General features: G+C 37.4%; 2 protein-coding genes across 12 annotated transcripts in view; one reads left to right on the top strand and one right to left on the bottom strand.

The window, feature by feature from the left end:
- The window catches only part of LRRC28 (leucine rich repeat containing 28), a 182511-nt gene extending 171202 nt beyond the window's left edge, over positions 1-11309 (bottom strand). The window contains exons 1-2 of the mRNA XM_045058877.1: positions 11156-11309; positions 8128-8231 (exon numbers count right to left, since the gene is read on the bottom strand). The gene's annotated coding sequence lies outside the window, so the exon portion shown is untranslated. The remainder of the gene's footprint in view (positions 1-8127; positions 8232-11155) is intronic.
- TTC23 (tetratricopeptide repeat domain 23) overlaps positions 1-12111 on the top strand; it is a 105482-nt gene that overhangs the window by 16391 nt on the left and 76980 nt on the right. For all 11 annotated transcript variants that reach the window (XM_006932291.5, XM_006932292.5, XM_019831932.3 and 8 more), the window contains exon 2: positions 8072-8271. In XM_006932291.5, the coding sequence (XP_006932353.2) occupies positions 8092-8271 (180 nt within the window). In that variant the 5' untranslated portion in view covers positions 8072-8091. The remainder of the gene's footprint in view (positions 1-8071; positions 8272-12111) is intronic.

Genomic DNA, 12111 nt, shown 5'->3' with positions numbered 1-12111 from the left:
TAATCTGTACATCCCCCTCTTCCCTGCATCTCCAATTCAAGACAACTGCTGATCTGCTTTTGATCATTCTACATTGGTTTGCATTTCCTAGAATTTTATATAAAGGGAGGCATATTGTCTGTACTCTCCTCTTCCTGGCTTCTTTCACTCAACATAACTGAACCAATTCATGTGGTAGCATATCTGTTCCTTTTTATTGCTGAGTATTATTTCGTTATATAGCTATACCACAGTTTGTTTATCCATTTACCAATTGAAGGGCATTTGAGTTGTTTCTTGGTTTTGGCTATTAAAAATAAAACTCTTGGGGAACCTGGGTGGCTTAGTCAGGTAAGCCTCCGACTCTTGATTTCAGCTCAGGTTATGATCTCAGGGTTTGTGAGTTTGAGCCCCACCTCCAGCTCTGTGCTGACAGCACAGTCTGTTTGGAATTCTGTATCCCTCTCTCTCTGCTCTTTCCCCACTCACACTTTCTATCTCTCTCTCAAAAATAAATAAATAGGGGTGCCCGGGCGGCTCAGTCAGTTAAGCGTCCAACTTCGGCTCAGGTCATGATCTCATAGTTTGTGGGTTCGAGCCCCATATCAGGCTCTGTGTTGACAACTCTGTGCCTGGAGCCTGCTTCAGATTCTATATCTCCCTCTCTCTCTGCTCCTCCCTGCTTGCATGCATGCACGCACGTGCTTTCTCTCCCTCTCAAAAATAAACAGTAAAAAAATTTTTTTTTAAAAATAAACATTTAAAAAATAAAAAATAAAACTTCTATGAACATTTGTGCATAAGTCCTTATGTGAATGTATGGTTTCTTTTCTCTTATGTTAATATCTAGGACTTAAATGAATCATGTGCTAGGTGTATATTTAGCTTATTAAGAAACTGCCAGATTGTTTTCCAAAGTGATTGCAGCATTTTACATTCCTACCAACAGTGTGTGAGAGTTCCTGTTTCACCTCCTCAACAATGCTTAGTAATCTTTTTAATTTTAGTCGTTCTGATTGTTGCAAATGACATCTCATTGTGAATTTAACTGTATTTCCCTAATGACTAATGATGTTGAGCATCTTTTCATGTGCCTATTTGTCATTGATAGAGCTTCTTTGATGATGTGTCTATTAAAATATTTTGCCCATTTTCATCATGAGCTATTTGTTTTCTTACAGTTAAGTTTTGAGAGTCCTTTACACATTCCAGGTACAAGTCTTTTATTAGATACATATTTTATAAATACTTTCTCCCAGCCTGTGGCTTGTCTTTTTATTCTCTTCACAGTTTCATTTGAAGAACAGAAAATTTTTAATTTTGATCAAGTCTTTTTTATGATTCTTTTGTGTCATATTTAGGAAATTTGCCTAATCCAAGGTCACAAAGGTTCTTATATAGAGATCTGTGTTCCATTTTGAGTTCATTCTTGTGTATGGTGTAAGGCATGCATCAAAGATTTTTGTTTCATTTTTATTTTCGCATGTGAATATCCAGTTATTCTAGCACCATCTGTTGAACAGATGAATTGCCTGTGCAATTTTGTCAATGGTAAATTGTTTATATAAGTGGGGTTCATTTCTGGACTCGCCATTCTGTTCCATTGACCTATTTGTCTATCTTGACAACAATACCAAACTGCCTTGCTAAATACCTAGCTTTACAACAGATCTTGATGAAAAGTCACATTTGGCCTCTAACTTTGTTCTTCTTTTACAAAGTCATTTTGGGTACTCCAGGTCCTTTACATTTTCATATGAATTTTAGAAACAGATTGTCAATTTCTACAAAAACAAAAAAACAACAAACAAAAAGAAACAACAAAAACCATGATTGGGAAGGCTTTAAATATATACATCAATGTGGGAGAAACGACATTTTAACAGTATTGAGACTTACAACCCATGCACCTGGTACATGTTTATGTCTCCTTTCTCTCAGCTCCTTTGCAGTTTTAATTATGTAAGTCACATTCATTTTTTGGCAGATATATTCCTATTTCATATTTTTGATGCTGTTGTACATAGAATTATTTTAACTTCAATTTGATTATCCATTGTTAATATATAGAAATGTAATTTTGGTATAGTGTTCTTGTGTCCTACAACCTTGTTAAATTTACTTATTCTAGGAAATTTTTCCTGCATGTTCCATCAGATCTACATAGATGATAATAGAGATATACCATCTGTGGGTAAAGGCAGTTTTACTTCTTCCTTTCTGATTTGGTTGGCATTTATTTCTTTTTCTTAATTGATTGCAGTGACTGAAACCTCCAGGACAATGTTAAATAGAAATGTTGAGAGTGAATCCCCTTGTTTTGTGTCTGATCTTAGGGAGAGAGCATTCAGTCTTTCACCAATAACTCCAAGTTAACTGTAGGTTTCTCACAGATGCCCTATATCAGATTGAGAAAGTGCAATTCTATTCCTACCCTGCTAAGATTTTTTTTTATTAGAAAATTATATATTAGATTTTTGTCAAGTTCTTTTTGGGTGTTGATCAAGATGTTCATGCAGTTTTTCTTCTTTTAGGTTATTAGTATTATGAATTACATTGGCTGTTTTGTGAGTGTTAAACCAATTTTGTATTCCTGAGATATACTGTACTTGGTCATGATGTATTTTCTCTTTTACATATTACTAGGTTTAATTTGCTAAAATTTGAATTTTTGCATCTATGTTCCTGAGGGATGGATATTGATCTGCAGTTTTCTTGTCTTGTATTTGTCTTGTTTTGGCATCAGGGTCTCCTAGAATGAGTTAGGAAATATTCTCTTTTTTCAATTTTCTTGAAGAAGTTGCATGAAATTGCTATTATATCTTCCTTAAATATTTGATATAATTCACTAATGAAGTCACTTGGGTCTGGAGTTGTTTGGGGTTTTTTTTTTTTGGTTTTTGTCTTTGGAAGGTTTTTAAAAAACAAATTCAGGGGCGCCTGGGTGGCGCAGTCGGTTGAGCGTCCGACTTCGGCCAGGTCACGATCTCGCGGTCCGTGAGTTCGAGCCCCGCATCGGGCTCTGGGCTGATGGCTCGGAGCCTGGAGCCTGTTTCCGATTCTGTGTCTCCCTCTCTCTCTGCCCCTCCCCCGTTCATGCTCTCTCTCTGTCCCAAAAATAAATAAATGTTGAAAAAAAAAATTTTTTTTTAAAAAAAAAATAAAAAACAAATTCAGTTTCATTAATAGATATAGGGCTATTGAAACTATATCGTCCTGCATGAGCTTTAGTATTTTGTGTCTTTAGAGGAATTTGTCCGTTTATCTAAGTTGTCAAATGTATTGGCATAAGATGTTCATAATATTCCCATAGTAAATTTATATTTGTTGGGACCTCTGGGTGGCTCAGTTGGTTAAGCATCTAACTTCAGCTCGAGTCATGATCTCACAGTCCATGAGTTTGAGCCCCAGGCCAGGCTCTCTGCTAACAACTCAGAGCCTGGAACCTGCTTCGGATTCTGTGTCTCCCTCTGTCTCTGCCCCTCCCTCACTCATGCTCTGTCTCTCTCTTTCTCTCTCAAAAATAAACAAATATTTTTTTAATGTTTATTTTTGAGACAGAGAGAGAGAGAGAGAGAGAGCAAGCGCGAGGGGGAGGGGGGACAGAGAAAGGGAGACATAGAATCTGAAGCAGGCTCCAGGCTTATTAGCACAGAGCCCCATGTGGGGCTCCAACTCACAAACTGCGAGATCATGACCTGAGCTGAAGTCGGACGCTTAACCGACTGAGCCACCCAGGCACCCCTAATAAACAACTATTTTTTAAAAAACTAATACTTGTAGAATCTGTAGTGATGTCATCTCTCTCATTCCTGATATTGGTGATTTGTGTCTTCTTTCCTTTTTTCATAATTAGTCAGGATAGAGATTTATTAATGTGATTTGTCTCAAAGAACCAAATTTTGTTTTCATAGATTTTTTTCCTATTGTTTTTCTATGTTTATTTCATTGATGTGAGGTTAGCTTTATTATTTATTTTATTAATTCTTTTCTTCTGTTTACCTTGAGTTTAATTTGTTCTTTTTTTTTTTTTTTTTTTTTTTTTTTAACGTTTATTTATTTTTGAGACAGAGAGAGAGACACAGCATGAACGGGGGAGGGGCAGAGAGAGAGGGAGACACAGAATCGGAAGCAGGCTCCAGGCTCTGAGCCATCAGCCCAGAGCCCGACGCGGGGCTCGAACTCGCGGACCGCGAGATCGTGACCTGAGCTGAAGTCGGTCGCTCAACCGACTGAGCCACCCAGGCGCCCCAATTTGTTCTTTTTTTTCAAGTCGCTGAAGGTGAAAGCTAAGATTATGACCTTGAAAACGTTCTACTTTTCTTATATAGGCATTTAATATTATAAATTCTCCATAAGGACTGCTTTAGTGGCATTCTCAAATTCTTGTATGTTGTGTTTATATTCTTTGAGTTAAAGCTACTTTCAAATTTCTTCTTTGATTCCTTCTTTGAACCATGGTTGGGGTTTTTTTAGAAGTGTGTTATTTAGTTTCCAAATATTTGAACATTTTCCAGATATCTTTGTATTATTGATTTAAGATTTAATCCTGTTGTAGTCATAGAATATATTTTCTATGTCTTGAATCCTTATAAATTTATTGAAACTTGTTTTACGACCCAGAATAGAATCTGTCTTAGTGTCCATGTGCACTTGAAAAGAATATGTATTCTGCTCTTCTTAAGTATAGTGTTCTAGTAAATGTCAAACCAAGTTAGTTGATGATGTAGTTCAAGTCTTATGTATCCTTAACTGATTTTCTGCCTCGTGGTATATCAACTATTAAGAGCAAGGTACTGAAATCTCAGACTATAATTGAGAATTTGTCTATTTCTCCTTGCATTTCCATCAGTTTGGGGTCCCATATTTTGAAACTGTTATTAAGTGTATAAACTCTTGGAATAATTATATCCTCTTGACTAATTGGCCTTCTATAATTATGAAATGACCTTCTTTATGATAATATTCTTTGGTGTACAATTTACTTTAATATTAATGTAGACAATCCAAGTTTGTTTTTGTCTAATTTTAGTATATTATGTTCCATAATTTTGTCTTTTTTTAATGTTTATTTATTTTTGAGAGAGAGAAGGACAAAGCATGATGGGGGAGGGGCAGAGAGAGAGGGAGACACAGAACCCAAAGCAGGCTGCAGTCTCTGAGCTGTCAGAGCCTGACACAGGGTTCAAACCCACGAACCGTGAGATCATGACCCGACTCGAAGACGGACTCTTAGCCGGCTGAGCCACTCAGGCGCCCCCATAATTTTACCTTCAGTCTAATTGTCTTTCTCTAGTTTAGGTGAATTTCTTGTCGGCAACATACAGTTGGGTTAGATTTAAGTCTGTCATCTTGCTATCTATTTTCTGTTTGTCCCATTTTTTCTTTGTTCCCCTTTCCCTCCTTTTTATCATTTCTACTGGATTGTTTTTATGTGTCTTTTTATCTCCTTTGTTGGCTTATTACCTATAATTCTCTATTTTGTTATTTTAATGGTGTCTTAGGGTTTATACTATACACCTTTGACTTAGTCTACCTTCAGCTAATATTATACCACTCCACATATAGTATAAGAACTTCACAATGTCATTCCTTCCTTCCTAGCCTTTATGCTTCTGTTGTCATACATTTCACTTATACATATGTTATAAGCCCCACAGAACATTATTATTTTTTTGTTTAAAAAGTTGGTTTAAATATTTTCTTTATTTAAAAGAGATTTAAATAATATGAAAATAGTCTTATCATATTTGCCCCTGTAAACATCATTCCCATTGTCCTTTATCCCTTTGTGTAGATCTAGATTTCCATTTGCTATCATTTTCCTTCCCTCTGAAAGACTTCCTTTAATAATTCTTGGAGAACATTGGAGTGCAAATCTGCTGATGATTAATTCTTTCAGTTTTTGGTTTTGAAAGATATTTTCACTGGTGCAGAATTCTACCTTGACAACTTTTTTCTTTACATACTTTAAGTATGTTGTTTCACTTTCTTCTCATGTGTCTTTTTTTCCTCCAAGAAATCTGTCATTCGTATCTTTATTTTTTCATACTAATATGGTTTTTTCCTACATCTAAGATTTTTCACTTTACCTTGGTTTTGGTGTGTGTTGGTGTAGTTTTCTCTGTTTCTTATGTTTAGTGTTCATTGAATTCTTAGATCTCTAGCTTTTTAGTGTTTCACAAATTTGGGAAATTTAGGGCTGTTATTTCTTCAAATATTCTTTCTGCTTTCCTGTTTTCAGATCTGTTTTCAGATTTCAATCTGCTTTCCTATAAGGAGTCAATTTTTTTAGATGGTTTCTATTCCTATGTGTACAAGTTCAGTCATCTTTTCATCTGTAATATCTAATCTGTCATTATCCCATGTAGTGTATTTTTCATTTCACATATAATTTTCACATCTAGACGTTCAATTTGTTTTTTTTATATATATCTTCCCTGTCTCTACTTAACTGTTTAAACATGTAAAATACAATTAACTATAAAAACTGTTCTTCTCTACTAACTTAACATCTGTGTCAGTTCTGGGTTTTGATTGATTATTCTTCTCATTATGGCCCATGTTTTCCTGACCCTTCACATACCTAGTAATCTTTAATTGGGTGTCAGACTTTGTGAATTTTACCTTGTTGCATGCTACCTGTTTTTGTATTCCTATACATCCTTTAGTTTTGTCTTCTGGTACAATTAAGTTACTCAGAAACAGATTGATCCTTTTAGATCTTATTTTTATGCTTTATTAGGTGGGTCTAAGCAGTGCTCAGTCTAGGGGTTTTACTGAAGCAAAACTCTTCTGAGTGCTTTACCCAATGCATCATGAATTATGAGTTTTCCAGGTTGGTTGGTGGGAGCAGGCACTGCCAGCCCCTTGTGAATGCCAGACCCTGTTCCTTTCAATATTTCTAGAGGATTCTTTCTCCAGATTCAAGTATTTTTCTTATACACATGCTGATCATTATTCTCTCCCCATATTTGTAAGGATCCCTCTGTTAATCTCCAGGATCCTCTCTCTGTGCATCTCTATCCTCTCCGGTAATCTCTCCTTTGAACTCTAGCTCCCTTGTTCTCCCCAGATCCTCAGCTCTATTTCCTCAACTGAGAGTCCACCAGGTTACTTCTGGGTTTCCGCTCCCTGCATGTCCTGGAAACTTTCTCAAAGCAATAAGCTGGGGCAATCATGGGCCTCACTTTGTTTCTTTTTCCCATTGATCAGATCTGATATCGTGTCTCTTGGAAATGATTATTCCATAGCTTTTTTTTTTTTTGGTCTGTGTGGGTTTTTTTGTTTGTTTTTTGTTTTTGTGTGTTTGTTGGTTGGCTGGTTATTTCAGGCAAGAGAATAAATCTGATCCCTATAACTCCATTTTGGTCAGAAGTGAAAGTTTAATAAATCATTTTTTTCCTCCTTCAAGGTCAGCTGGTGTTCAGGTGATCTAATCTGCGTTCTGAGTTGTTTGGGCTTGGCTGATTTCCTTTGTCTATACTTATATATATAATATATATGTTGTGTTTATATTCATTCAGTTAAAGCTACTTTCAAATTTCTTTTTTGATTTCTTCTTTGAACCACAGTTGGGTTCAATATATACATACATACGTGTATGTATATAGATATAGATATAGATATAGATATAGATATAGATATATACACACACACACATGCACGTATGTATATATATGTGCACACATGTATATATACATGCGCATATGTATATACACGCACGTATGTATAGATACATACATGTATGTATATGTGTATGTGTCTATACATACGTGCATGTATAGATACATATGTATGTATCTATACATATACATATATGTATGTATCTATATCATTTATATACATATATATAAATGAATGAGGAATGTTTGGTTTAGCTTAAAGTGTGGAAATCAGCCTGAAAGTTTTACAGAGAAGTTAGTAGTAGCTATTGAGATCGTTTTGGATGAAATGCTACTAATTTCAAAGAAGTCATGGGTAAAGTGTTGAAATTTTCTTAGACCTAGCATCAATTTCTGGGGAAAATGTGTATTTATAAAGGTAACTATAATTATCATTTAACACCTTTGTTTTCTTATTTAAAAATTAGAGGACAATGTATATAAAAATATGCAAGAATCAAAGGAAACCCACATATCCAATCACCTGGATGAAATTGTTGCTGCTGTCAGCATTACACCTAGAAAGAAGATCCAAAACAAGCTGCCTCAGACAGCACTATTCCAGCCTCCTCGAGAGAAACTCCACCTCTGTGAAGAGAAAGCGAAGTCTTATTCTAGCAGTCACGAAGTAAGGATCCTTCATTTTCTACACCTGTGCTCTGATAATGACTGAGCGTCTAGGCTATATTTCTACCCTCTTTGGTACACGAGAGTATATAGGGGATGAGTGGGTGTAGCCCCTCGGGACTCCAAGCACATCACTTGGTACAGTCAACATTGTATTTGCTGAATGAATGCACAAATGAACAAACAAGTCTATCCTGACCTGTGGCAAGTGTGTACTAGACCACTGGGTTGTAGGTCTGATCTACTGCCATCTTTTTTCCATCAGTGAATAAACACTTATTGAGCTCCCCCTAGTGCCAGGTCTAGGCATGGGAATATAACAAAGCAGACAAAGCTTCTCCTCTTGATCTTGTTTTCTGAAAGTTTTACTCATTCACTTGCTTATTCCATATGCATTTTTCTGCCACCACTTAGGTGTTGGGCCCTGTTTGTCCATCCATTTATTTCACAGATATCTATTGTATACCTAATATATGCCAGGTGCTGTGCAGGTGCTGGGGGCACGGATGGAAAAGCTAGCCTTTGCCTTGGAGGGACTCATGGTTTGATTGGGATGATAGGCAGGGGGACAGACAATGGTAGTCAGTGTGATAAGTTCTGTGATGGACTCAAGTTTGGGTGAAATAGATGCAAAACGTAGAGGGAGGGGGAGGCAGTGGGCACGGAGGTGGTGAAAGGAGATCAGTTAAAGCATGCTTCTTGGGATGGGAGTGACTTGGCCTGCACTGATAACAGTGCTTAGGAATTGGCCAGGTAAGAGCGAAGACGATAGTGTTCTGGGCAGGGGTAGCAGATATAGAATAGTATTATTCTGTATAGTATAGTATTATTAGCTATAGTCATAATGTTGTATGTTACATCCCCAGGACTTATTTATTTTATAACTAAAAGTTTGTACTTTTTGACTGCCTTCACCCTTTTTACACACCCCCCAACCCCGTAGCAACCACCTGTCTGTTCTCTATATCTATGAAGCTTTTCGTTGTTGTTTTTTAAGATTCCACATATAAGTAAGATCATACAGTGTTTGTTTTTCCCTGATTTATTTCCTTAGCATAATGCCTCGAGTCTATCCATGTTGTCACAAATGGCAAAACTCCCTTACTTTTTACAGTTGAATAATATTCCATTATATAGATGTATCATATTTTCTTTATTTATTCACCCATCCATGGACACTTAAGTTGCTTCCATAGGATTCAGGCTTTAGTGACATAGCGCAGGAAATGAGGTTGGATTATGGAAGGAGCTGGGGCCCAGAGGGTGTTCAATGCCCAGAGAAGGAGTTTAGATTTCCTCCTAAAGGTATTAGAAACTCTCCTAGGATGATACGTAGGAGTGTCACAAGCAGATTTGAGCGTCTGGAATGATCACTCACGTAGCTGAGTGGAGAAAGGGTGAGAAGGGAGCAAAATTGGAGGAGGAGGCCCAGTTCAGAAGATATTTGTAATAATACCAGCAAGGAATTAGAAGAGCCTGAACTACATGTAGCAGGTCAGTAAAGATGCTAAGATCTTCTGGCAGGAATTTGGAAATGTGAATCAGGAAGACCTGGTGACTGAGGGGATGTAGGGGTTGTAGAGGCAAGAGTGAATCAGAGTGGATGTATACAATTCATGACTTAGGTCTCAGCCAACTTGGGTGACTAGAGGCTTGCCAGACCCTTTGCCATTAAGTGAATACAGGCGGAAGAGCAGGATTATGGAGAGGAGGCATGAATTTGGTCTTGAATGTGTACTTATTCATTATGCAACAGATCAGTATGCACTGTGTGCCAGGCTGTGTGCTAGGTAGGCACTGGGCTGGCAGCCTTTCTCAACCAGAGTCCTGCAAGAGAATTAAGCCTTAATGCCCTAAGGCATTCAATGTGTGTAAAGAATTAGCTTCTCTTCTGTGGGTCTAGGATGGCACTAAATTATTTTCTGTGTTCTGCAGTTCAGTTGAGGCACCCCTGGATACCGTGGTGAACAACACAGGCAGGTTGCATGGCCTCATGGAGCTGAGGGGCAGTCCGCATTGCAAATACACTAGCAAGCCAGAGACTATGTCAAGTGCTATTGAGGAAAGAGTGGGCCTGTCTATGAACAGGTGATGTAAGAGCTGAGACCTTAGGAAGTGAAGGAGCCAGCTTGGAGGAGTTAAGAGAAAAGAGTTCTAAGGAGAGGAAACAGCACATGTAAAATCTATGAGGTGGGCACAAGTGAGACATGTTTGAAGTGAGAAAGGAAGCTACAGACTGACGTGAAATGCAGTTGGAGAGGCAGGCAGTTCACTTAGGACCTTGCAGGTCTCCAGCTAAGTGCCGTGCGAGCCCTTAAAAGTGTTTTCTGGAAAGTATTAACATGATGTAATTTGCTTTTTAAAATACCTTTTGTTGGCATTTTTTTACTTTAAAATACTTTCAGACTTACAGAAAAGTTACAAGACTCACCAGTTGCTAACATTTGCTTTATTTCTGTGTGTGTGTGTGTCATTATTTTTCTCAGTTATCTCAGAGTAAATTACAGATATTATAGATTTACCCCTAACTATCTTAGAGGATACTCGTACATACCCACAGGATCATGATTAAAATCAAGAAACTGGAGGAGCACTGGTGTTGAACAGAAACCAATTTGACAATAAATTTCATATTGAAAAAATTAAATTAAATTAAGAAACTAATATTGGTATAATATTATTATCTAATCTGCTAACCTTATCCATATTTCTTGAATTATCTCAATAGCGTCTTTGGCAGAAAAAAAATCAGACAGATCCATGCTCTGCTCTATTAATTCACATAGAATATAGTTGTGAAGTCTCTTTAGCCTTCTTTAATCTACTAGAACGATTCCTTGGCCTGCCTTTGTCTTTCATGATCTTGATATTTTTGAAAAACTTACTGTGTTAGTCTGCTCTGGCTGCCACAATACAACACCACAGACTGGGTGACTGAAGGAAGTTTAAGAGCAAGGTTCCAGCAGGGTCTGTGTCTGGTGAGAGCTCTCCCCTTGGGCTGTAGATGGCTGCCTTCTTGCTGTGTGCTCACATGGCCTCTTTGTGTTGGGGGGCAGTGGTAAAGAAGGGGGAGAGAAAGGTGACGCTTCTTATAAGGACAGTAATCCTGTTGGATCAGGGCCCCACCTTTATGACCTCATTTAACTTCAATTACTTCCTTAGAGGCCTGTCTCTAAATGCCACATTGGGGGTTAGAGCCTCAACATATGAATTTGGAGGGACACAAATATTCAGTCCTTCACAAGTACACTCCAATTATTTTGTACAGTATCTCTCAATTTGCTTTTTTCATGTGTGTCCTCATGATTAGATACAGGTTGTCCATTCTGGGCCAGAATTCCACAGACAAGACCTAGGGGTCTTTTTTAGTGTATCACAGCAGGACGCATATGGTGTCCTCTTGTCTCCTTACCGTGATGCTAACTTTGATCACTTGGTCCAGGTGCTGTCTGGCAGGCTTCTTCTCTATGGAATTACTATTCTTCCCTTTGTAATTAATAAGTATCTTGTGGGAAGATTCAGCAAAACTGTGTGTGTGTCCTTTTCCTCATTAAAATGTCACCCCCTAGTTTTAGCGTCCATTAATGATTCTCACTTGAATCAGTTATTACTACGATGTTTGCCAAATGGCAAATTCTCTGACCTCAGCATTCTTTCAATATTTATTTGGCATTTCTATAAGGAAGAGTGTTCCTTCTTTACACTCTATTATTCACTCATTTATATAAGTTATGGGCTCAGGAAATTGCTTTTGAAATGTATTACCATCTATTATAATCGTCAAAACATGAATTGTTTCATATTTGCCGGTATTTGCCCCTTCACACTGGCTCCCACCTCC

Source organism: Felis catus, chromosome B3 (assembly GCF_018350175.1).
Source record: "Felis catus isolate Fca126 chromosome B3, F.catus_Fca126_mat1.0, whole genome shotgun sequence".
Lineage (NCBI taxonomy): Eukaryota > Metazoa > Chordata > Mammalia > Carnivora > Felidae > Felis > Felis catus.
The sequence above is the reverse complement of the archived record's forward strand: the minus strand, read 5'-3'. Positions and strand labels throughout refer to the sequence as shown.